The 26,804-nt window shown below is 39.5% G+C and overlaps 1 protein-coding gene and 1 non-coding gene across 5 annotated transcripts in view; one reads left to right on the forward strand and one right to left on the reverse strand.

Moving 5' to 3' along the window:
* Positions 1–9,869: 9,869 nt before the first annotated feature.
* LOC122115546 (ATP-dependent RNA helicase DDX3X-like) overlaps positions 9,870–26,804 on the reverse strand; it is a 92,703-nt gene continuing 75,768 nt past the window's right edge. For 3 of the 4 annotated variants that reach the window (XM_042689034.1, XM_042689031.1, XM_042689032.1), the window contains 15 exons: positions 25,752–25,799; positions 23,035–23,164; positions 19,254–19,412; positions 19,075–19,174; positions 17,571–17,706; positions 15,795–15,880; positions 15,300–15,398; positions 14,842–15,002; positions 14,416–14,560; positions 14,153–14,297; positions 13,802–13,983; positions 13,602–13,719; positions 12,774–12,927; positions 12,080–12,216; positions 9,870–10,344 (listed from right to left, as the gene is read on the reverse strand). In XM_042689034.1, the coding sequence (XP_042544968.1) occupies positions 10,265–10,344; positions 12,080–12,216; positions 12,774–12,927; positions 13,602–13,719; positions 13,802–13,983; positions 14,153–14,297; positions 14,416–14,560; positions 14,842–15,002; positions 15,300–15,398; positions 15,795–15,880; positions 17,571–17,706; positions 19,075–19,174; positions 19,254–19,412; positions 23,035–23,164; positions 25,752–25,799 (1,880 nt within the window). In that variant the 3' untranslated portion in view covers positions 9,870–10,264. The remainder of the gene's footprint in view (positions 10,345–12,079; positions 12,217–12,773; positions 12,928–13,601; positions 13,720–13,801; positions 13,984–14,152; positions 14,298–14,415; positions 14,561–14,841; positions 15,003–15,299; positions 15,399–15,794; positions 15,881–17,570; positions 17,707–19,074; positions 19,175–19,253; positions 19,413–23,034; positions 23,165–25,751; positions 25,800–26,804) is intronic. The other variant, XM_042689035.1, reaches the window with a different exon arrangement.
* LOC122115549 lies at positions 19,657–19,763 on the forward strand. The gene has a single exon (XR_006148786.1). It is a non-coding gene; the product is annotated as a U6 spliceosomal RNA (small nuclear RNA).

A 26,804-nucleotide genomic window follows, 5' to 3' on the forward strand; every position in this document is an offset into this window, starting at 1 on the left:
AGTTGGGTTTTTATGAAGCATGAGTCTGTATCTTACTCAGGAGGCTGAGGTCTGAGGATCTTCGTTCAAAGCTAGTCTAGGCAGGAAGGCCCAGGAGACTCCTATCTCCAATTAACCACTAGAAAACCAGAAGTGGTGCTGTATTTAGTTCAAAGTGGTAGAGAGCTAGGCTTGTGCAAAATAAATCAGGGACAGAGGCTGGGAAGGTGGCTCAGTGGTAAAGGGCATGCCTTGCATGCATGAGGCCTGGGTTCGATTCCTCAGTACCACATAAGTAGAAAAAAAAAAAAAGCTGGAAGTAGTGCTATACCTCAAGTAGTAGAGGGCTAGTCTTGAGCTAAAGAGCTGAGGGACAGTGCCCAGGCTCAGAGTTCAGGCCCCACAACTGGACCCACAAATATGGTATATAACATGTGAACACTGTTATATATTACAGACTGTGGTAGACAATTTGCTCCAGGGAAGTTAGAATGAACTTGTGACTTTGAAATTATGTAATCACTTAATCACAATCAAAAAAAAAAAAAAAAAGAACCTCGGGGAAGGGAGGGAGGGAGGGGATGGTAGGGGGAAAACAATGGAGGGGGTAACAATGTTCAAGAGGAAGTGTACTCATAACCTCACTCATGTAACTGTGACCCTCTGTATAGTAGCTTTACAATAAAAAAAAAAAAAAAAAAAAGAAAAAAAAAAAAGGAACTCAGGGACAGCGTGGACCCTGAGATCAAGCCCTGTGACTAACAAAAATAAATACAAATCATATGGTCCAGATTGTTGATAATTCAATTAATATAATGTAAGTGTTATAATCTTAATAACTATGAATAAGAAATGTTGTATGTTTATGCTTCTGATAATACAGAATAATATTTACCAAAATAAACACCAGGAAATGGAAACAAGAAGTTTTATCTTTTTTTGTTGTTTTTCTTTTCTTTTCTTTTTGCTTTGTTTATGTCTTTAGGAATGTAAGAGGAGGCCCAGAAATGGAGGGTAAAAGAGTAAACAAATGCAGCAATGGTACTCACTGGACACTATGTTGAAAATGAACTATATAACTTGTAGGTAGGATGAGAAGGAAAAACTGGGAGAGAGCAACAGAAGGGGTAACATTGCCCTTTTTGCCTGGCTTATGTAACCATAACCTTTCTGTTTATTAATTTTGTGCATATATAATGATTCTGTTATTATGTTATTCACCAATAAAAATGAGTTATAGCTTGGTAGCTCATGCCTGTAATCCTAGCTGAGGCTGGCTTACCAGGCTCGTCCGAAATCAGCTTCCTGAATAACTAGCATTATAGGCATGAGCCACCAACATCCAGTTCTATAGCTCCTTGTAAATATATACACATATATATGAAAATACATGTAATTAATGAAGACTATTTTTATCTTAGAACTTTTTGGTTTTATCCCATTTTAAGATGTATTCCTATTTTCTTTTTTGTCCAACTTTTAAATTTTCATTTGACCTGTGAGTTGCTTACAAGTGTGTTGATTTGTATATTTTTGAAAATTTCTCCCATAATTTCTAGTATCATGTCATGCTGTTGTTGGAAAGGTTATCTAGTATAATTTGAATCTTAAATTTTGTCATATATACTGCTATAATGTTTCACTGCCAATTGACTAGATTTTCTGTACGTGGGTTCTATTTGAGATACACACACACAAACACACACACACATACACACACACAAACACACGCACACTGTTCAATTGCTGATTTTTTGCTTGGATATTCTAGCCATGATTGAAAATGGGGAAGTAAAAATTTTCCAATTACTTATATATGACTATCTAGTTCTCTCTATAGTTCTGTAAATATTCTTTTTTTTGGGGGAGGGGGGGTTTGGTTGTGGGGCCTGAACTCTGGGCCTGGGTGCTGTCCCTTAGCTCTTCCGCTCAAGGTTAGAGCTCTACCACTTGAGCCACAGCACCACTTTCAGCTTTTTTTTTTTCTACTTATGTGGTGCTGAGGAATCAAGCCCAGGGCCTCATGCATGCAAGGCAAGTGCTCTATCACTGAGCCACCTTCCCAGCTTATGTAAATATTCTTTTTTTTTTTTTTTTGTCGGTCATGGGGCTTGAACTCTGGGCCTGGGCGCTGTCCCTCAGCTCTTCAGCTCAAGGCGAGCGCTCTACCACTTGAGCTACGGCGCCACTTCCGGTTTTCTGGTGGTTTATTGGAGATAGGAGTCTCACGGTCTCTCCTGCCCGGGCTGGCTTTGAACCGCGATCCTCAGATCTCAGCCTCCTGAGTAGCTAGGATTACAGGCGTGAGCCACCAGCGCCCGGCTTGTAAATATTCTTTATATAGACATTTTGAATTTTTTTCCTGTGATAGAAACAATAAGTTGAACATTGTTTTGCCAACTGGAGAAAAGAAGGAATCATGCTCCATTTAAAATATTTTCTTTTCCTTATGTATGTTTTCCTATCAATGTATGAGAGAATGACTTCTATCTATCTGAATTGAGAGAACTGATTGAGTACCATAATGAAAAATTTCACTGGGAACCAGTGGCTCCCACCTATAGTCCAAGCTTCTGAGAAGGCTTCAATCTGAGGATTGTGGTTCAAAGCCAGCTGGGAAAGTCTGTGAAACTATTTACTGTTGGTTGTAGGGATTGAACTCAGGGCCTGCACTCTGTTCCTGAACTCTTAACACTTTGAGCCATAGCACTACTTCTAGTTTTTCTGACTGGTTAACTGGAGATGTCTTTTTGTTATTGTTGTTGGTTGTGGGGCCTGGGTGTTATCCCTCAGCTCTTCAGCTCAAGACTAGTGCTCCACCCCTGGCTTCATAGTGCTACTTTTAGTTTTATGGTGGTTAATTGGAGATCAGTCTCATGGGCTTTCCTGTTCAGGCTGGCTTTGAATCTCGATCCTCAGATTTCAACCAACTGAGTAGCTAGGATTACAGGTGTGAGATACCAGCACCTGGTTTGGAGATGAGTAATACATTTTTTTTTTTTTTGGGTCCGGTTGTGGGGCCAGAACTCTGGGCCTGGGCGTTGTCCCTCAGCTCTTCAGCTCAAGGCTAGCGCTCTACCACTTGAGCCACAGCGCCACTTCCGGCTTTTTTCTTTTTGCTTATGTGGTGCTGAGGAATCGAACCCAGGGCCTCATGCATGCAAGGCAAGCGCTCTACCACTGAGCCACCTTTCCAGCCCGAGTAATACATTTTTTTATTTAACCTGGACTGCCACAGAACTCAGATCTCAGCCTCCCATGTTGCTAGGATTATAGGCACAAGACACTGGCACTGCGCATGTGAGATTTTTAGCTCCAATTAACCACACATACACACACACAAAAAAATCCGTAAGTGGAGGTGGCTCAAGTGGTAGAATGCTAGCCATAGAAAGAAATCTCTAGGAAAGTTCCTAAGTTTAAGCTACAAGACTGGGACCAAAAAAAGAAAAAGAAAAAGAAAAAATTGTTCCTATCTTGTTAATCTTAAATCCCTTAAAAACTAGTATTTTACTTACTATGACTAACAGTGAACCTGTCAGCAAACTTTTCTCGGTAGAAATCTTCTGTTGTTGTTGAGCTAGGATCTGAATTTGTAGCTAGCCCAATGCTGGCCTTTTCGTGTTCTTGCTTTAGCATACCAAGATGTAGATTATAAGTATATACCACTAACCACCCCTCAGTTTGTTCTCATCTAATTTCACTTAGCTGTTTTGTGGTGTGTGCGTGTGTGTGTGTGTGTGTGTTTGTGTGTGTGTGTGCGTACATGTGAAAAGGTGCAGGAGATGGAACCTAGACCCTCACAAATGCAAAGTACATGTTCTATCCCTGAACTACGCCTAGCCAGTTGTCAACTGCTTTGAGCACAATCGATTATGTATCCTGGCAACTTTCAAGCAAAGACATTTGAAAGACTTCCAAGAACTGAACCAAAGAAGAATAGAACAAAATAATCTTTCATGGGCTCCAAGTAAGTGTCCAGGACTAATTTGAGCAGCAATTGCTCCTTGTTGACTTCAATCTGAATAGGTCCTATATAAGAAAAAATCAGAAACTTTCAAATTGTCTAGTTGTTGTTGTAAAGGTATATAATTTTATCAGCAAACACCTATTCTGGTCCAATAATAAAGGAACTCATATCCATATAAATAGCTCACAGATCTCAAGATGTAAGTTACCTGGAAATACAGCATATTTTACACTAAGGACCATCTAGAAACATTTTCTTTTTTTTCTTTTTTGGCCGGTCGCGGGTAGAAACATTTTCTGTAAGGGATACAATTGAGATATTAAGTAAAATGAGTAGACTATATCTGGAAGTTCTGAAGCAGCCAAAAATGTGTGCCAGAGGCTCAACCCTGTAATCCTAGGTATTGGAGAGATTGAAAGCTAAAGGATATGGTTTAAGGCTGATGTGGGCAGAAATTTGTAAGACCCCATCTAAAAAATAAACAACACAGCTGGGAGCTGGGCACCAGTAGTGTACACTGTAATCCTATTCAGGAGGCTGAGATCTAAGGGACATGGTTCAAAGCCAGCCTGGGCAGGAAAGGCCATGAAGCTTTTATCTCCAATTAACTGTAGTCATGGGCCCAACACTCCACAACTGACAAAAAAATACCCCCAAATCAAAACCAACACAAACAGGGTAGAGGTGTGGCTAAATAATGTCAGCCTAGTAAAAACATAAAGCCCTGAGTTATAATCTTAAGAGCCCTATTTTCCCCTTCCTCCAAAAAAGTATAAATCAGTAACTTTTTTGTTGTTGTTGTTGGTCCTGGGGCCTGAACTCTGGGCCTGCGTGCTGTCCCTCAGCTCTTCAGCTCAAGGCAAGTGCTCCACCATTTGAGCCACAGCACTACTTCTGGTTTTTTTGCTTTTGTGGTGCTGAGGAATCAAACCAGGGCCTCATGGATGCAAGGCAAGCACTCTACCACTAAACTACCTCTGTCTCAATATACTTTCTATTACTTGGCATTCCAGAATTTTTTCAGTATTGACATTAGCAAAATGGTTTCTTACTTGGGCTCTTACCACATAGATTAATCAATTATTCTTTCTTGCAAGATGAACATACTAAAACTGATGTTAAGAACCTACTTTTTTCTTTTCTTTTTTCTTTTTGCCTGGGACTTGAACTTAACTTGAACTGTCTGAGCTTCTTTTGTCCAAAAATAGCACTCTGCCACTTAAGCGATAGAACCATGTCTGGTGTTATGTTTATATGGTAGTGACAATCAAACCCAGAGCTTCCATTCATGCATGCTAGGCACTCTACCACTTAGGTACATTCCCAGCCAGACACCTTCTTTCTTTGGGCACTCAGTAAGTAACATTGCTAGAGCAATGAGTGGCTAAGGCCATTAAATTTTCATTGAAAGATTATTTTTTACTTTAAAAATGCTGATTAGTTAGAAGCTGTAGATTGTTAACTCCTTTTTAGCTATTAAACACTTGGCTGTGTTAGGTGAAGACTATTAAGTAGGCAACCCTTTTGTCAATTTTGTGTTGGTAGGGGCTTGAACTCAGGGCCTCATACTCAACCTTAGCTTTTTTATTCAAGGAAAGTGCTCTGCTGGAGCCACATTTCTACTTCCAGTTTTTTTTTTTTTGACCATTGGAGATTTGTTTGAAGGATGTTTCTTCCCTGGCTGTCTTTAAACTGCAACCTTTAGTTATCTGACTCCAAAATAGCTAAGTTCAGGTGTGAACCAACTAGCATTCCATAAGACTATTTATTTAGATTAACTACAAGTCAGGACATTTTAAAGGTCTCTCCCTTTTATTTTTTTTTTGGGGGGGGGGTCCGGTTGTGGGGCCTCAACTCTGGCCCTTGGCGCTGTCCTTCAGCTCTTCAGCTCAAGCTTAGCGCTCTACCACTTGAGCCACAGCGCCACTCCCGGCTTTTTTCTTATGTGGTGCTGAGGAATCGAACTCAGGGCCTCAGGCATGCAAGGCAAGTGCTCTACCACTGAGTCACTTTCCCAGCCCTTTCTTTTCTTATTGACTAGTATTTTTTAGGTTCTTTTAGTTAATACTGATGTGTAAATATATGTATATATGCATATGTATATATGCGTACACATGTACACACGCACTCACATACACACACACACCACACACACACACACACCTCAGTAGCTACTTGAATTATGCCTCTCATCTGGTGCCAGGCTCAGAGTTTAAGCACCACAACTGACCAAAAAAAAAAAAAAAAAAGCATCATGCTACTGATGTGTCTCCACTGAACAAAAACATTGAAAGTATGTGTATAGCACAACCTGTGAAATATGAGTAAAATACTTTCTAACTTAAAAATACGAGACACATTCTTTATATCTGTGTGAGGCTCAAGGTGGGTGGGAGATGGGAAGGGATGGGAAGGGGAAACAAAGGAGGAGGCAACAATACGTGATAAGAAATGTACTCATTATCTTGCCCATGTAATTGTAACCCCTCTGTACAGTATTTTCACAATTAAAAAAAAGTTGCCATTCAAGATAGTTGTCATGCATATTTCCAGCTAGTCAGTAGAGGCTGGATTGCTTTTCTGAGCAAAAATATGAAAACCAAACTTAACAGAAAGAGTTCTCAACATAGAACATATGCCAAGAAAGCACAAGGCTGGGCTCACATTTCAATATCACAAAGAAACAAAAAGGGAGATAGTTGTATATATCAAAATATATATGCTAGCCTTACAAATGTACAATATTTGAATTGAAATCTCTATTTCTCTAGAGTCCAACCTACTCTAAGTTCATCGATTATTGAAACTTTTTTTTTTTTTTTTTTGTCAGTCTTGGGGCCTGAACTCTGGGCCTGGGCATTGTCCCTTACCTCTTCAGAGCTCAAGGCTAGAGTTCTACCAACATTTTTTGTTTGTTTTGGGTCTGGTCGTGGGGCCTGAACTCTGGGCCTGGGCGCTGTCCCTCAGCTCTTCAGCTCAATGCTAGCGCTCTACCACTTGAGCCACAGCGCCACTTCCAGCTTTTTTTCTTTTTGCTCTGTGGTGCTGAGGAATCGAACCCAGGGCCTCATGCATGCAAGACAAGCGCTCTACCACTGAGCCACCTTCCAAGCCCCTTAACATCTTTTTTTTTAAAGTTGGGTGCAGGTGGCTTGTACCTATAATCCTAGCTACTCAGGAGACTTAGATCTGAGGATCATGGTTCAAAGCCAGACTGGACAGAAAAATGGATGAAACTCTCATCTCCAGTTAAGCACCCCAAAACAAAAAAAAAAAGTGGGAAGTAGAGCTTAGCAAGAAAGCTCAGGGACAGCACCCAAGTACCAAGGAGTTCAAGTCCCCCACTCCAAAAAATCCTTTCTTTGTTAAATCTCAATTCAAGCATACAAATTCAGTATTAAGCCACAATTTATAGCAGAAGATTGTGCTCCACTTTTTATTTTAGTAAACTCAGAGTAAAAATAGCATATGGGCACACAAAACTAAATATAATAAAGTAATGCTAAACTTATAGTAAGTTGTATTTCAATATGTACATTTCGCAAGTTGAATACAGTAAATAAATGGGAAATATTCCTCCTGATTAAGTCCTGATCATGGCTACACACAAAGATAACTATATAAGCCGGGCGCTGGTGGCTCACGCTTGTAATCCTAGCTACTCAGGAGGCTGAGATCTAAGGATCGCGGTTCAAAGCCAGCCCGGGCAGGAAAGACCGTGAGACTCCTATCTCCAATAAACCACCAGAAAACCGGAAGTGGCGCTGTAGCTCAAGTGGTAGAGCGCTCGCCTTGAGCTGAAGAGCTGAGGGACAGCGCCCAGGCCCAGAGTTCAAGCCCCACGACCGACAAAAAAAAAAAAAGATAACTATATATAGATGACTGAAGTAGGCCAGACAGTCCACAGAAAACTGAACAGAATAAAACATTTATCTAAACAAAATTCAAAGAACCACTGAGAATATAGATATTTTAAAGCTTTTTCATCAATGCCTTAAGTATATCAAAGTCTGGCTTATATTAATTCCAAATTACTAATTTGATCTCTAATTTTTACAGCTATATTTGTTAAATGCTGGGTCTGTTTAAGTTGATAAAATTCTAATAGTACTTAACATTAAAAGCTTACACTGTCAGCTGTGCACTACTGGCTCAAACCTATAAGTCAAACTACTCAGGAGGCTGAGATTTGAGGACAGAAGTACAATTCATGAGATTCTTATCTCCAATTAACTACCAAAAAGCTAGAAGTGGAGCTGTGGCTCAAGTGGTAGAGCACTTGCTGTGTGCAAAGCAGGGATGGCACCTGGGCCCTGAGCTAAAGCCTCAGGAGTATCCCCACCTCCAAAGAAAAGTTCACATTACCTATAGACACTTGATGTTGGGGGTGTGTGTGTGTGTGTGTGTATTTGCAAATCCTGGGGCTTGAACTCAGGGCCTGGGCATTATCCCTGAGCTTCTTTTGCTCAAGGCTAGAACTCTACAACTTGACCCACAGTACCACTTCTGGCCTTTTCTGTTTATGTGGTACTGAGGAATTTAATCCAGGGCTTCATGCATGCTAGGCACTAAACCACATTCCTAGCCCAAGTGCCAATATTTTTGTACTGGTTTTTTGGCCAACTTCTTTAAACTTTCAAAGAATTCCTTTTAGAATTATAAAAATATCTATCAAAATATTCAGCATAAAGTGCTTTATACCTGTTATGTGCAAACACTTTTCTTCTAAACTGTTGTTCCAAGGTCCCACACAAAAATTTAGACTACAGTTCTTGACAAGTTGCCCTTATTTCCAAGAGACAAATAAGATTAGAAGTTGATACACTTGCACACAAGACAATAAATATGTCTGTAAATTTGTAATAAAGTAAGTTCTTTGTTAAAAGTTATAGGGAAAATGTACAATAGTCTAAACTATACTAACTGAAATAGCACCATAACACATTAATACTGTCAAGTATACCTACCTCAATAAATATTTAGAACATGGCACAGCACATTTAAATACCTATTTATTTTACTTTAAGAAATTTCTGGGGGTGAGGGGAGATCAGAAGGGATGGGAAGGGGAAACAAAGGAGGCAACAATGCTTGTTAAGAAATATACTCATTACCTTGCTGTATTTTCACAATTAAAAAAAAAAGAAATTTCTGTTAGCTTATTTCTATAATAATTTACTTTTACAGATTGTTGTACTCTGGTTATATCTCAAGTGAAAAAGGCATTTTTAGTGGACAATTTCATCTTTGGCCAAATTTAACAGAGATTATAAAAACAATGAAAACCAATGCAACTAAAACACATTAAAATGCACTGTTTAAACAGTTTATCATATGATCCAACATGTAGTATCTCAAGGATTTCAATTTGTTATTCTTGAGGTTTACCAAGTCTACAAGTATAAGCCATTTTAACATTTCAGGTAGCTGCTGACAGAGTAATGCAAATTTATACTCATTTCTTTTACTTTTTTAAGATCTGAAACCAGAACTCTAACTTTGTACCTGATGCTTTTGTTCATTGGCTAGTGTTATCCCAACTGAACCAGATCTCCAACCCTGTGAATGTGTTCATATAAAGCCTGCTATATAATGTTTATACTCTTGCCCCAAACTCATCAAGACTAGCACTAGTTAAGAACAAACTTCAACAAAGCCTGTACAGGAATTACTGTATTTGCTTGCATTAACTTTAAAGAGTATCATAAGTATATACTGTATATCCACTGGCTTTAGAGTATGCTAAGCAAAATCAGAACAGATACTACAGTTTGCCACATTGAATACTATGCTATAAGATATCTTTCCACAGCCCACATATACTTAAAGAGTCATAGTGCAGGCTATTATGTTTTTCCTTTACATAAAATATATGAATGAAGATTTTTGGTAATTTATAACACACTTGTGTGCCAAGGTGTGATTTTAGCCCAAGTTTATTAAATTTATTTGGTCAAAAGAATTGATATTTTGAACGTTACTGAGCCAACAGGACATCAAAATAGTTAAGTTGTCTGAAGTGAAGTCATAGTCCATTAACAAATGATTCTCAGTCACAAAATTATAATACAGTTTTGGGGTGGGACTAAGCAGGAGATGAGTTAATCCACACTACAGGTTTTCTTCAAATCAACTTCTGAACAGGTATGCTCGTTGTTCCTTTCATTTCTTCTTGTGACTGAGCTCCTTTAGTATCTTCAGGAGAATCATGGCTGGTCATGTATTGCAAGTACTTGAAGCTACAGGATACGTTGTCTGGCTAAAGTTACACGTGGTTTTCATATTAATGTATAAAAGGATGACTTTGCTGCAGGTTCAGTTGCCCCACCAGTCAACCCCCTGGGAGTTATAATTTCCTCCATATCCATCACTATTGTAGAATGCTCCATATCCACCTATCAAGAAATGTTTAAAAGGAGAAAATAAGTCATCTATTGTTAATATCTTTCCTTTTCTATAACTTGTTGATGTTTAAGATCAGAAGTACTGCTATACGAGAACTGAGGGGGAGAAAGTGGAAGAAAAATGAGGGAGGGAGTAACAAATTCAACAAGAAATATATTTATGGCTTGGAATGTGGCTTAGTGGCAGAGTATTTGCTTAGCATGTATGAAGCCCTGGGTTCAATTCCTCAGTACCACATAAACTGGAAGTGGTGCTGTGCCTCAAGAGGTAGAGTGGTAGCCTTGAGCAAAAAAGAAGCTCAAGGACAATGCTCAACCCTGGGAAAGAAAGAAGGAAAGAAAGAAATAATGAAAGAACAAAAGAACTAAAGAAGGAAAGAAAGAACAGAGACAGAAAGAAAGAAAAAGAGAGAGAAAAGAAGAAACTCACTACTTTGTGTATGTAACTGTAACCCTTCTGTACATCATCTTGACAATTAAGTGCTTTAAAAAAAAAAGAAACACTGCTAGAGGTAAAAGAAGTTTATGATATTCCTTCTCATCCAAAGTTGTTCATGGTGGCTTAAGCCTATTAAAAAAATGTAATTTAGGGGCTGGGAAGTGGTAGAGCGCTTGCCTTGCATGCATGAGGCCCTGGGTTTGATTCCTCAGCACCATATAAGCAAAAAGAAAAAAGCTGGAAGTGGCGCTGTGGCTCAAGTGGTAGAGTGCTAGCCTTGAGCTGAAGAGCTGAGGGAAAGCGCGCAGGCCCAGAGTTCAGGCCACGACCAACAAAAGAAAAAAAAAAAAAAAGCAAAGGTAACCTAAGCACCCACCAGGGGCTCACATCTGTATTCTTCCCAACTCAGCAGCCTGAGATCTGAGGATGACAATATGAAGCATATCTGGGCAGGAAAGGCTTTGAGCCAAGTCTCCAGCTAATCAGCAAATGCTGGAAGTGGAACTGTAGCTTAGTGGTAGAGCAACTAGCCTTTAACAAAAAGCTAATGGATGGTCCAGGCTCTGAATTCAACTGCCAATGCTGGCACAAGAGACAGCAACAAGCTGGGTGCCATGGCTCACACCTGTAATCCAAGCTACTCAGAAGGCTGGTATATGAGTATCTCAGTTCAAAGATAGCCCACGCAGGAAAAGCTGTGAAACTCTCATCTCCAATTAACTACCAAAACTGGCAGTGGGGCTGTGGCTCAAGTGGTAGAGTGCCAGCCTTGAGCTGAAGAGATGAGGGGCAGCGTCTAGGCGCAGAATTCAAGCCCCATGACCAAGGCGGGTGTGGGGGAAGGAGACAACAAAAACAACAAAGAAAAATGGAAATAAGGGATGTGGTTGTCTAGCAAGCAAGGGACTCTGAATTAAATCCATAACCACCAAGAAAAAAGCAATGTGGAAATTTTCAGTTGTATTTTGTATTCTTTAATAACTAAACTCCAGTTGATAGCTCCTACCTGTATTCCTATTTCAGAAGTTGAGCTCCTTAGATCTCAACTGGTTCAAAGATATAAGGCAAAAGTGTTCCTGAAACTCTTCTCCTGCTAAACAGGAATAAGCAAACATGGCTGAAGTGATAAAAATGTCACTTTTTAACAAGAAAGAAGGGCCTATACCCTGAGTACAAATCTCAAGTAAGGGCAATAAACAAACTGTGCTTTAGAAAATATGACCTATAGGTGAGTGTAGGCATACATGTGTATGTGTGTTATAACTTCAAAAGAAAGCTTAATATTACCTCCAGCAAGTCCTCTGTTACTACCATGACCACTTCCACCACTGCGGCTGCTGCTGGCACGATTACTACTAAAGCCAGAATTGCTGGAACCACTACTTTGTCTATAGTCTCTGGCACCGAATCCTCCACTGAATCTACTATTTAAGGAAAGACATTGTGTAGTAATGCATGAGTATGAAATTCAAGTACAATGGCTATTTCTATGCAAGTTTCCCAATTCTCAGTTTGATTTTTCAATTTAATTTCTAGTGTGATCTGTTTATTTTAATGCTTATATCCAAAAGCTTCATCAGTAAAGAGACTTTATTCTGTCACTCTAACAACTATTACTTATCCACAGAATTTTAAAATTACAATTAAATTAACTAAAAATTAGATTGAATTTAGTAGCTAGGCCCTTTTGGCTCATGCCTGTAATCCTGCCTACTCAGGAGGCTGAGATCAAAGAATCTACCTGGTTGGGGCAGGTAGATTCCTTAAGTCCTTAAGAAACTTATCTCCAATTAAAACCAGAAGTGGCACTGTGGCTAACATGATAGAACACTAACTGAGCAAAAGAGCTCAGTGACAGTGCCCAGACTATGACTTCAAGCCCATGACTGACAAGAAAAAAAAATCATTTATAATTAATTAATTAACAAGATAGCTTCTTGCTCAAATAAGTAACAGAATAAATGCTAAAAATGATGTCTACCTCTTAGAACGTCCACGACTGCCTCCCTTGTAATGGTGTTCATAAGCCATACTTTCCAACCAAGATGGCACTGCTTGTTTAGCTTCAATAAGAAGATCCAACAAATCTTTGGTGATATTTGTATTTCTTTCATTGAAAAATGATGTAGCAAGCCCTAAAATTTTAATGAAAATACTTAAATGTCTAAGTTGCCTATAATATAGTGATACTAAGTAACATTTTTCTGTTTGAAATTTAGAGACTGAAACAAAAAACTTCATTAGCTTATTACTTAAGTTTCTTCTAAAAATGAAGGGTTAACTATTAAGATACTGTGTCAAGTACTTTGGTAATTATATATATATATATATATATATATATATATATGCCCATCACCTTAGCTACTCAGGAAGCTGAGCTTTGAGAATCATGGTTCAAAGTTAGCCAGGCAGGAAAAGCTTATGAGTCTCATCTCAAATTAACCTCCAGAAAACTGGAAGTAGCAAATGGCAGAAAGTGGCAGAGTGTTAGCCTTGAGCAAAAGAGTTCAGGGACATTGCCCAGGCCTGAAAGCAAGACTCAATGCCCGTCATTAAGCAAAAAAAAAAAAAACAACTAAGCTTCCCTAGCTCACAGCTTTAATCCTACCTACTCATAAGTTTCGATGTTTGAAGCTAGCCCAGGCAAGAAAGCCTGTGAGATTCTTGTCCAATTAAACACCAAAAAGCTGAAGTACAGCTAAGGCTCAAGTAGTGGAGTGCTGGCTTTGAATATAACATACTCAGGGGGCAGGGCTCAAACCCTGAGTGTGGATTTGCACTAAAAAAGAAAAAAATCACAACACTTTACCAAGGTTTCCTACACGCCCTGTACGTCCAATACGATGCACATATTCTTCAATGTCATTTGGCAAATCAAAATTGATAACATGTTTGACATTTGAAATGTCAAGACCTCTTGCTGCCACCTAAAAACAAAACAAACATTAATTCAAAGAAAGCATAATTCACAAATGATTAAGTTAAATAAAAAAAAAAAAAGATACACACAGCAGTAGCCACTAGGATTGGGCTTTTTCCTGATCTGAACTGGTAAAGGGCCTCCTCCCGATCTCTCTGTGATCGATCTCCGTGAATGCTTGTACATGCATATCCTTCATGTTGTAAGTAATCTTCCAGAGAATCTGCACCTTTTTTGGTCTCCACAAACACTAAAGTCAGTGAATCTTTCCCTGAAAAATCAGAACTTTTGTCAACAGTGACTTGACATTATCACCTAATTATCAAATTGACTTACCCATTCTGTTTCCTTTAAAAGACATTGGAGAAAAAAGGGAGTTGAAGAGTTAAGAGGTCAAAAGGATATCATTACATCTAACAGATATTATGATATAGTCTTACTTGTTGCATTTAAAAGATCAAGCAGAAATGACCTTTTGTCTGAATCTTCTACCCAAACTACTTTTTGTGTGATGTTCTCAGAAGTAGAGCCAACTCTACCTACAGCAAGAAAGATATATTCATCCAGGAAGTCACGAGCAAGCATCTGAAAAAGTGTGTGTGGGGGGGAAACACTTAAATTATCTATTATAATACATAAGTTACTTTAAGACAATTACCTAAAAACATCAACATTCCAGAGGAGGTTTTTTAATAAGTAATACCTGAATCTCCTTAGGAAAAGTAGCACTAAACATCATAGTGTGACGAACACCCTTTGGTGGCATTGTATCTTGTTCAACTATTCGTCTTATTTGAGGTTCAAAGCCCATATCCAGCATTCTATCAGCTTCATCCAACACTAAGTATCTGTTAATGGAAAACAGCTGGATTCAGGCAAGCCACTGGCTATATGTCATAAACCTACTGAGTATGATGTTTCTAAAATTAACTATGCTAACCTAGTCAGGTACTAAGCAGAATCACAAAATATCTGTTAAAATTCCTCTTTTCACTGCCATTTTCAAAAACTGCGGGAAAATTATTAAAATTAAGACATAAAGTACTAAAAGAGGGAATGACCTAACAATTAAAACATTTAGATAGCACTACTATTACAAAAAAATTATTATTTGTAAAAACTAACATACTTGCAGAAGTCTAAGCCAATTTTTCCTCTTTCCATCATATCCAGTAGACGCCCAGGAGTAGCTACTAACAAGTGGCATCCACGTTCTAAATCCCGAATCTGCTGCCCAATTTCAGCACCACCATATACTACACAAGGACGAACTCTAGACCGGTAGGAAAACTATAAGCAAAAAATTTTATTAGTCTTGGAAATATTATGAAAGATATATAAAGCAACAATCAGGGGGCTGGGAAGGTGGCTCAGTGGTAGAGGGCTTGCCTTGTATGACTGAGGCTCTGGGTTCAATTCCTCAGCACCAAATAAAGAAAAAAGTTGGAAGTGGCACTGTGGCTCAAGTGGTAGAGTGCTAGCCTTGAGCTGAAGAGCTGAGGGATAGCGCCCAGGCCCAGAGTTCAAGCCCCACGACCTGAATAAAATAAAATAAAAAAATAAAGCAACAATCAAAGGCTTATTTACTTTTCTGGCTTCCTCATAGATTTGTACAGCCAATTCTCTTGTTGGAGCCAACACCAAGGAGATTGGGTATTGCTTGCGGCGCCCATATCTTCCATTTTCCTAAAAGTAAGTATAACATCAGATAAAATCAAATACTTTCCATCTATTTATTTATTTGCCAGTTCTGGGGCTTTACCTGGGGACCTGAGCACTATCTCTGAGCTTCTTTTATTAGAGGCTAGCACTCTATCATTTGAGCCACAGTGCCACCTCTGGCTTTTTCTGTTTATGTGAAATTGAGGAATTGAACCCAAGACTTCATGAATGCTAGGCAAGCACTCTACCACAAAACCATATTTCCAGCCTCAATGCTTTCCATTTATTGTTTCAAAGGTTATCAGAACAAGATGCCTTTTATAATCTAAATTACCAGAAAATCATGTACAACTGGCTCCACTTAAAGATCCGTACCAATTCTTGGCCAAACAATTTATTACATTACAAATAAGCTTTTACCTTCACAGCCTGTAAAGCCTCTCCTGGACCATCTGTGTATATTTGACTCAATATGGGTAGAAGAAATGCTGCTGTTTTTCCAGACCCTGTTTAAAAAAGGCATGGCTTAACAATTTCATTTAAAGAGAATTTATCTTATTCTGTGAGAGAAAAATTGTTAGTTCTTAAGTTGATTTATTTTTTTTTTTTTTCAGTAAAACAATCAGAATGGGCTGAGATATAGCTCAGTGGAGAAGCATTTGCCAGAAAGTACAGTGTCTTGGGTTTGATTACCAGTACTAAAAAATTCAAACATCCTTCCTACCACAAGACAGCTAACTTCCCCCTTACCTCCCTAGGTCATAAAAACAGCCAGAAGATGGGTGCCAGTGGCTCACTCCTGTAGTTCTAGCTTCTCAGAAGGCTAGCATCATGGTTCCAAGCCACTAGAGCAGGAAAATCTGTGAACTCTAAGCTCTAAGCTCCAATTAACCACTCCAAAACCAGAAGTGAAGCTGTGGCTCAAAGTGGTAGAGTGCTAGCCTTAAGCAAAAAGCTCAGGACAACAACAACAACAACAAACAAAAACAAAAACCAGCCAAAGCATTGTAACAAAGCACTTTACCATGTGAATCAACAAAGCTCCCTTTCCGGCTTTTTGGTATTTAGCTGGAGATAAGAGTCTCCTAATCTTTCCTGCCTGAGCTAGCTTCAAACTGCAATCCTCATAAATCAGCCTCCTGAGTAGCTAGTATTATAAACATGACTACTAGAAGCCAGCAATGAAGTTTTTCTTAGATAAAGGTACTAGTTTGGAGCTGGGAAGGTGGCTCAGTGGTAGAGTGCTTGCCTTGCATGCATGAGGCCCTGGGTTCGACTCCTCAGCACCACATAAGCAAAAAGAAAAAAGCCGGAAGTGGCGCTGTGGCTCAAGTGGTAAAGCACTAGTCTTGAGCTGAAGAGCTGAGGGATAGCGCCCAGGCCCAGAGTTCAGGCCCCACAACCGGACCTCCCCCCCCAAAAAAAGTACTAGTCTGGTCTACAGATTTGTTAATTGTAGTAGTAACTACCTAAAAAAAAGACAAGTTTCTTATGGCAAAGGAAGGTAAGTATATATTCATGTAAACATGTAACACACACAACGTATAAATAATTTTTCACTATTTATTTCACCTATAGTCAAACTGTTAAGGAATTCTACACTTCTCTGACTATACTATTCCCAAAAAACTGGAGTGCACACTTTTTTATACTTTTCATATTTTCTTCTGATTTTACATTTTGTATTTAAACTGCTACTTCTCCTTCTACCATATTAATTTTTTTCATGAAGTAGCAGTTTGCTGAAGGCTGCCCAAAAGACCTAATGATCTAAAAAAAAAACCACTGGTTTCATTCAAAGATTCAAATGACTAATAAAAAAGGCATACCCCAACTATCATCAAAACCACACAAATAACCAGGTGCACCGGGGCCTCACACCTGTAATCCTAGCTACTCAGGAGACTGAGATCTAAGGACTGTGGTTTGAAGCCAGACTAAGCAGGAAAAGTCTGTGAGGCTCTTATCTCCAATTAACTACCAGAAAACTAGAAGTGGCCCTGCAGTTCAAGTGGCAGAGCACTAGCCTTGAGCTGAAGAGCTGAGGGACAGAACCCAGGCCACGTTCAAGCCCCAAGACCAACATAACCCAAAAAACAACAAAACCCCATAAAAATAGAATACATAGGCTTTCCTAAAGAAAATACTAGTTTACATCTAATCCCAATTAAAGTATTATTTAACAAGAAAACTTACCTGTCTGAGCACAAGCCATTAAATCTCTTTTTTCTTTGATAATAGGAATAGCATGTTTTTGCACTGGGGTAGGGCGAGTGTAACGAGTAAGCTCAATGTTCCCCATGATAATCTCTCCCATCTCTACATCACTGAACTGTGAAAGAAGATGAGTCAGGTCAATAGAAATAGAAATGTTGGGGCTGGGAAGGTGGCTCAGTGGTAGAGTGCTTGCCTTGCATGCATGAGGCCCTGGGTTTAATTCCTCAGCACCACATAAGCAAACAGAAAAAAGCCGGAAGTGGCGCTGTGGCTCAAGTGGTAGAGCACTAGCCTTGAGCTGAGGAGCTGAGGGACAGCGCCCAGGCCCAGAGTTCAGGCCCCATGACTGGACCCAAAAAAAAAGAAATAGAAATGTTGTATCTATAGCAATTTGGGGGTCGAGGGAGATATGCGTGTGCCAGTAATGGGACTTGAGTGTTTGGGGAATGGCCCTGAGCGTTTTTGCTTAAGGTTCTCACTCTACAATTTGAGCCACATTTCTACTTCTGATTTTTTTGTTGGTTAATTGAAGGTTAAGAATTTGTGGGCGGCGCACTGGTGGCTTATGCCTGTAATCATAGCTAGTCAGGAGGCTGAGCTCTAAGGATGGCAGTTCAAAGCCAACCTGGGCAGGAAAGTCTGTGAGACTCCTCTTTCAAATAAATTACTCAGAAGAAGTGGTCTTGTGGCTCCAGGGATAGAGTGCTCGCCTTGAGCTGAAGAGCTGAGGGACAGCGCCCCAAACCTAGAGTTAAAGCCCCACGACCGACCAAAAAAAAAAAAATTCTCAGAAAAAGCCCAGAAGTGGCACTGTGGCTCAGATGGTAGAGTGCTAGCCTTGAGCACAAAGAAGTTCAGGGAAAACATCCCAGGACTGGAGGGGGGGAAGGTCTAATGGACTTTCCTACCCAGGCTGGCTTTGAACTATGAAACTCAGATCTCAGCCTCCTAAGTAGTTAGAATTACAAGTGTAAGCCCCCAATGCCCAACTAATCTACAGCGATTTTTATTTTACAGTAGTATAATTAAAGTAACTCAATTAAATAATTTTTAATATTTCTATATTAGATTGATTTAGGTCATTATTTAGAGTACCTTTTTAACAAAATGAAAAATTCTTGGTCTAATACAAATACTCAAGAAATTCAGGTTCTTACATTTGACATATAGTCTATTTCAAGATTATGCATAATAGTAACCTCATTTTTTTCTTCATAGCACACATTTTAAAAACTGGGCAATGGTGGTTAATAGCCACTGAAGATAGTGGTTTACAGCCTATTCAAGCTGAAAAATCTGTGAGACTCATCTACAATTAACCATTAGAAAACAGAAGTGGTGCCTTGGCTCCAAGTAGTAGGGAGCTAGCCTTGAACAAAAGAGCTCAGAGAAAGTACCCAGGCCAGGCCACAAGTTCAAGCCCATGACTGACAAAATTAACCAAGCGACTAAGAAATTAATAAAAAGGAAAACAAAAACTCACATTTTCAATATGTGGAGGACAGTTACTGCCTGTTGCTTCTACTGGTATATCATCATATTTTTCAAAGTTAATCCCAGTGTTCCCTCCAGAAAAAAGCTCCCTGAAATAAAAATTATTATACGTTATATAGTAAGTTAAAAGTTTTACCACATTAACATGCATTTCAAAAACTAACTTACTGCTCTAGGCGTTCGTTTGGTGGAAGAGGTATTGACCAATCATCTTCATCTGATTTGTCACACCAACGACTATGTCCACTTCGTTCAAATTTGCCAAAGCTAGTTCTGTCACCACGATTGCCAATACCATCATAGTCACTCCTACCACGATCATCAAATCTGCACATAAATAGTGTGAAATTTACAATATGGAACTATCATTTCTAGAAAGGTAGGTACTTGGGTAAGCCAGGCATTAGTGGCTCATACATGTAATCCTAGCTACTCATGAGTCTGAGGGTAGAGGATTGTTGTTTGAAGCCAGCCATAGTAGAAAAGTCTGCTGGAGGGAGTTGGGAGGGCAGGGAAGGTAAGGAGAAACAAAGCAGGAGGCAACAATGCTTGATAAGAAATGTACTCCTGGGTGTTCGCTTCGGCAGCACATACACTAAAATTGGAACAATATAGAGAAGATTAGCATGGCCCCTGTGCAAGGATGACACGCAAATTCGTGAAGCGTTCCATATTTTTGGATCCATTGCAACAATGAGATGTACAAATCCTTATGTGGAAAAACAAACTTTACAACTTTGATGGGGGGGGGGTGGAATTGGGAGGGGGGTGAGGGAAGGATGGGAAGGGGAAACAAAGGAGGCTACAATGCTTGATAAGAAATGTACTCATTATCTTGCCCATGTAATTGTAACCCCTCTGTGTACAGTATTTTCACAATAAAAAAAAAATTAAAAAAAAAAAGAAATGTACTCATGGGCTGGGAAGGTCGCTCAGTGGTAGAGTGCTTGCCTTGCATGCATGAGGCCCTGGGTTCGATTCTTCAGCACTACATAAGCAAAAAGAAAAAAGCCGGAAGTGGCACTGTGGCTCAAGTGGTAGAGTGCTAGCCTTGAGCTGAAGAGCTGAGGGACAGCACCCAGGCCCAGAGTTCAGGCCCCATGACCGGATCCAAAAAAAAAAAAAAACCCTCAAAAAAACAAAAACAATGAATCAGAAACATTATAGGAGGGGCTTGGAAGGTGGCTCAGTGGTAGAGTGCTTGCCTTGCATGCCTAAGGCCCTGGGTTCGATTCCGCAGCACCACATAAGCAAAAAGAAAAAAGCAGGAAGCGTCGCTGTGGCTCAAGTGGTAGAGTGTTAGCTTTGAGCTGAAAAGCTGAGGGAGAGCGCCCAGGCCCAGAGTTTTGGCCCCAAGACCGCTCCCCCCCCCAAAAAAACAAACAAACAAACAAAAAGAAATGTTCTCATTACTCATGTAATTGTAACCCCTCTGTATGGTATTTTCACAATTAAAAAAAAAAACCTTATTAATTAAAAAAAAAAAGAAAGAAAAGTCTGCTGACTCATCTTCAATTAACCAACAGAAAACTGGAAATGCTCCCCCCCCCCTCCCGGGCTGAGGAACGAACCCAGGGCCTTGCCCGCGCGGGACAGACACCCTTCCGCTGGGCTAAACCCCCAGCCCCAAAACTGGAAATATTGATGTGGCTGAAAACAGTAGAGCAGGGGCTGGGAAAGTGGCTCAGCAGGAGAGTGTTTTCCTTGCATGCATGAGGCCCTGGGTTCGAATCTCAGCACCACATAAACAGAAAATGTTGGAAGTAGCACTGTGGCTCAAGTGGTAGAGCATTAGCCTTGAGCTGAAGAGCTCAGGGACAGCATCTAGACCTAGAGTTCAAGCCCCACAACTGATTAAAAACAAAACAAAACAAAACAGTAGAGCACTAACCTTGAGCAAAAGAAGCTCAAGAATAGCACCCAGGCCCTGAGTTCTAGCCATGATTCTGGCAAAAAAATAAAATAAAAAAGATGGGTACCTGGGTGTTAATTGAATTTTTTTTACTGTGTGTGCTCGGATGAGGGCTTAAGTCAGCAACTGGACTTTGCCCTGTAGCTTTCAATACCATTTGAAGCCACAACTCTACTTTAGGATTTTTGCTTGTTTGAGAGAAGAGTATCATGAACTTTCTTACCTGGGCTGGGTAACACAGATTGCAGCCTCCTGAGTAATTGGAATCATATATGTAAGCCACCTGTGCTTTGTTTAGCTCAACTGTTTAACATTTTTAAAAGTAACAAATGCCTATAATCCAAGGTACTTTGGAGGCAAAGATAGAAGGGTTAGGGTTAAGGCTCATAATAGGCAAAAAACAAATAAAAATCTAAAAAATAACTAAAACAAAAAAAGGAAAAGGTATGCCTCTCTAGCAAGAGACTGAGCTAAAAGCTAGTATCTCCTGCTGGGTGCTGGTGACTCATGCCTGTAATTCTAGGTATTCAGGAAGCTGAGATCTAAGGATCATGGTTCAAAGCCAGTCCTGGCAAGAAAGTCTGTGAGCCTCTTTTTATTTGTTTATTTATTTCTCAGTCAAGGGGCCTGAACTCTGGGCCTGGGCATTATCCCTCAGCTCTTCAGCTCAAGGCTAGAGCTCTACTACTTGAGCCATAGCACCATGTACAGCTTTTTCTATTTTTGTGGTGCTGAGGAATCGAACCCAGAACCTCCTATATGTGAGGCAAGCACTTTACCAACTGAGCCACCTTCCCAGCCCTCTGTGAGACTCTTATCTCCAATTTATCACCAGGAAACTGGAAGTGGCACTGTGGCTCAAAAGGTAGAGTACTTGCCTACAGTTGAAGAGCTCAAGGACAGTGCGCAGGCCCAGAGTTCAAGCTCCATGACTGACCAAAAAAAAAAAAAAAGCTAATATCTCTTACACATAAAATTTGCACTTATCTATTATGTCAATAATTCAGTACTAGCATTATTTGTGAAGTGTTCTTTTGACAAAGAATTTATCATAATTTTTAAATATATAGTATTTATTACTTAACTTATACAAAGGTAACTCCTTTTTATAATAAATTTTTAAATATAGTGTTCAAATGTTTAAAAATAACATAGTATTAAATTAATTAGATAAGAGTTAATGTAATCCTCCTAGCTACTCTGAAAAGTATCCAAAAAACAACTAAAGCCAAGATGGCTCAAATAATAGAGGGACTGCCTTAGCAAACAGGACACACTGCTTTCAAACCCAGTAGAGCCAAAATTATTTAAAAACTAGGTAAAAATATAAATACCTCAACTATGTAAAAGAATTGTATCTGTAATCCTATTTTTATTTCATCTGATTTCAATTTCATCTAATTTAAAAAAGATTTTAACTAGGGGCCTGGGAAGTTGGCTCAGTGGTAGAGCGCTTGCCTTGCATGCCAGAGGCTCTGGGTTTGATTCCTAGCACCACATAAGCAAAAAGAAAAAAAGCCAGAAGTGGCGCTGTGGCTCAAGTGGTAGAGCACTAGCCTTGAGCTGAAGAGCTGAGGGACAGCACCCAGGCCCAGAGTTAGGGCCCCACAACTGGACCCCCCCCCCAAAAAAAAGAAAAAAGCTGGAAGTGGTGCTGTGGCTCAAGTGGTACAGCGCTAGCCTTGAGCTGAGGGACAGCCCAGGCCCAGAGTTCAGGCCCCATGACCGGAACCCCCCCCCATCCCCCCCCCCATCCCCCCCCCCCCCCTCAAAAAAAAAAAGACTTTAACTAGATTAAGTGTATGAACATTTTGCTTAAATCTAATAGATCATCTGTTGAGGAAAATATGCTTAAGAATCAATGCATATAATGTCAAGTTTACATATTGGTGTGCTAGTACCAAGTCTTGGATTTTCCATTCACTTCTTTGCTTCTGGCTGATATTTCATAACTAAAGCCACACATTTACTCCAGCATTTTGCTGGCTAATTGGAGACAGATATTTTTATGTATACATGTGTAAGCTAAGTTCTTACCTTCCTCTTGAACTGTTCCCACGATCACTAAAATAACTGGACTTTCCTCTTGTGTCACAAGATTCAAAACTGTTGTATGCATCCTTATCTTTACTAGAGCTCCATCCTGAACTGTCCTTATCATAGAGTCCTTGAAGAAAAAGGCAAAGTTTAGAAGCTGATAATACTTTATTATTCCCATCTTCATGTATATAGCTATTACTTTCTAGATGATCCTGATGGGATTAAAAGCCAATGCTTGGGCTGGGAAGGTGGCTTAGTGGTAGAACGCTTGCCTTGCATGCATAAGGCCCTGGGTTCAATTCCTCAGCACCATATAAGCAAAAAGAAAAAAGCCGGAAGTGGCGCTTGTGGCTCAAGTGGTAGAGCACTTGCCTTGAGCTGAAGAGCTGAGGGACAGCGCCCAGGCCCAGAGTTCAGGCCCCACGACTGGATCCCCCCCCACCAAAAAAAAGTCAATGCTTTCCTCACAAACAGCTGTTTTGTTTTATTTTTTTCATGGTAGTACTGGGGCTTAACAACTTCAGGGCCTCTCGCTTCTACTCTGCTTTTTGCTCAATGCTGGAGCTCTGCCATGTGGGACATACCTCACTTTCTGCTTTTTGCTGTTTAATTGGGGGGGGGGGGGGGAAGTATCTCTGATTTGTCTTTCTGGGCTGGCTTTTAATCTTTTATCCCCAGGTCTCAGCCTTCTGAGTAACTAAGATTATAGATGTGAGACACCAGGCAGGAAAGGCTGTGAACTATCTTCAACTACCAGGAAGTTGTAGTTGTAGTGGTAGAGTGTTAGCCTTCAGCAATAGAACTCAGGGATGGCACCAAGCCCTGTACAAGCCCCAGAATGGGGGGGGGGGGGGGAGAAGCTAACAAAAATTGATAAAGTTATTTCCCTTCCATCAGAAAGTCCTACTTTTCTGACAATCTTTTCGAAGCATGGAGCATGGAATGGAGATGCAATTCTTGTCAGACACATTCAGAATATTATACATGAACATAATGAAAGAAATTCTGCAGTAATTTCAAGTAAGTATACTCACATAAATCTTCAGGCAACATACATAACATATACTATATGGACAATCACAATCTTCAGAGCCTTTCTGTCTTTATTAACATTTTCTTTCCTTTTGGCTTTAAGTACTTTTCCTGACCTTTCCTTCTCCTGTAAATTTTGTTATCTCTGGTCAATACATAGTGTTCATACTATTATTCCAATAATATTTTTTCTTTTGTGGTTTGAACTCTGCCTTGTCCTTTCTTGACTAGCATTCTATAACAGAGGGGCCCCTCTAGATACTATTACTATTTTGGAGGTGGGGTCCCAACAGACTTTTTTTTTTTTTTAATTTAATTTTATTTTATTTGAGAACATACTGTACAGAGGGGTTACAATTACATGGGCAGGATAATGCATACATTTCTTACCAAGCATTGCAGCCTCCTCCTTTGTTTACCCTTCACCTCCCTTCCCAGCCTCCCCCCTTCCCCCCACCCAATCATACCCCACCCCCCTACACACCGACATTGTAAAGCTGGTTTTGACATGACATTTTGTACTTCTCATCCAACAGACTTTTTATGTTTTATTTTTATTTTTTGTTGGTGGCTGTGGGGCTGGAACTTTAGGTCTGCGCGCTATCCCTGAGCTCTTCAGCTCTAGGTAAACGTTCTACCAGTTGAGCCACAGTACCACTTCTGGTTTGGTGGTTAATTAGAGATTAGAGTCTCACAGATTTTACTTTGAACCATGATCCTCAGATCTCAGCCTCCTGAGTAGCTGGGACTACAGTTGCAAGACATAACCATACCTACATACTTTCTTGTTAATATTTATAAATTAAGTACTTGATAATATAATGCAAATATAGATAATCTAAACCCATGGGACTACTCTGTCAAAGCAAATAGACTATTCATGATTTAACATTATATAATGTTTCCAAAGTTAGAAAAGCAAATTCTTTATTTTTTCTCTTTGCTGAGGATCTTGAACTTGGTGCTAGGATGCTGTCCCTGAGCTCTTTTACTCAAAGCTAGCACTCTACCACTTGAGCCACAGGGCCACTTCTGGGCTTCTTCTGCTTATGTGGTGTTGAGGATTGAATCCAGGGCCTCATGCACACAAGGCAAGACCTCTACCACTGAGCTACGTTCCCAGCTCTAAAAGCAAAAGAAGACAGCACAGGGAAAAAAAAAAAAAACCAGTACCAAGAAAAAAAGTGTTGCTTTTCTTTGTTTTTTGATACGTCATGGGGCTTGAACTCTGGGCCTGGCCACTGTCACTTAGCTCTTCAGCTTAAGGCTAGTGCCTCAGCACCAATTCCATTTTTCTGGTGGTTAATTGGAGAAAAGAGTCTCATGGACTTTACTGCCTTGACTAGTTTTGAACCTTAATTCTCAGATCTCAGCCTGCTCAGTGTAGCTAGGGTTACAGGCATGAGCCATTGGCACCCAGCAAATTTGCATTTTTTAAAGCTACACACACACACACACACACACACACACACACACACACACACACACACACACACACACACACACATTTTCTCTTTTGATACTGGGGATCAAATCCAGGATGTTGCATTAAGTAGGCAAGCATTTTGCCACTGAGCTACATCTCCGCTCAATGTTTACATTTGCAAAGTTATATTATTTTCCCCTATTCTTTAACTTTTAAAAAGTAAAAATCAAGTTTACCCATCTGCCATACAACATACCTTTAGATGCTTCTCTGTTTCTTAAATGAGGAGGTATATAGCGCCCTTCTAAAGGAGAAAATGTAATATTGAGAGCTTATAGTATTTTCCAACATACATGTTTTTCCCAAAATATCAATTTCCCAGAATAATATTTTGTTTCTACTGCTAAGGTGAATATCTTATAACAACAGTAATACTAAATAAATAAAGCTAGACATGATTTAAAGGAATAGGCATTGATTTTAATTTTTTTTCCAGAACCAGGATTTGAATTCATAGTACTATATCCACAGCTCCACTGTGTCTTTAAGATGTTAATTTGTGTCTGTGTGTGTTGGTACCAGTATTTGAACTCAGAATCTGGTCATTGTTCCTAACTTTTTGACTCAAGACTAACACTTTACCACTTGAACAATATCTTTTTGATGGCTAATTGGAGATAAAAATCTCATAAACTTTGCTGTCTTGAATGGCTTTGAAATGTGATTTTCAGATCTCAGTCTCCTAAGTTGCTAAAATTATGTAGGCATGAGCTACCCATGTCCAGCTCAGTAAGTTAATTTTAAGCTATTAAAATCATCAACTGCTTACACTTATAACTGGAAAAAAAAATTAGTTGAGGTGAAATGCTATCATTATCTGAAAACTTAGGTAAACCCATTTTAATTTCCTCCGAATTTAAAATTCAAAATTAAATTTGCATAAGGAATTAATATAATGAAAAGTAACCTTAAAATTAAAATTCAAGGTTTTCCAGAGTTGTCTACCAATTGCTGTAAAATAACCATCAAATGCCTCATCAAATATTCCAAAAAGAGTGTAGACCCATTATTTCCAAAAGAAGGCTTCTTTAAATCTAATTCTTCTTCTAAAGAGTTTATCAGAGTCTACTACTACCCAAGTAATCGGTAGAATTTAATTTCATCATTAAATCTCAGAATTTCATAAGAAAGGACACCCATTAATCATGCCCCAAAATGTACAAGAAAAAACAAAAGTAATTCAGAAGGGATGTACAAATACCATAATGCCTTTTTTTTTTGTCTGTCATGGGGCTTGAACTCTGGGACT

The sequence above is a fragment of the Dipodomys spectabilis genome, unplaced genomic scaffold (assembly GCF_019054845.1).
Source record: "Dipodomys spectabilis isolate Male_0828 unplaced genomic scaffold, ASM1905484v1 ptg000120l, whole genome shotgun sequence".
Lineage (NCBI taxonomy): Eukaryota > Metazoa > Chordata > Mammalia > Rodentia > Heteromyidae > Dipodomys > Dipodomys spectabilis.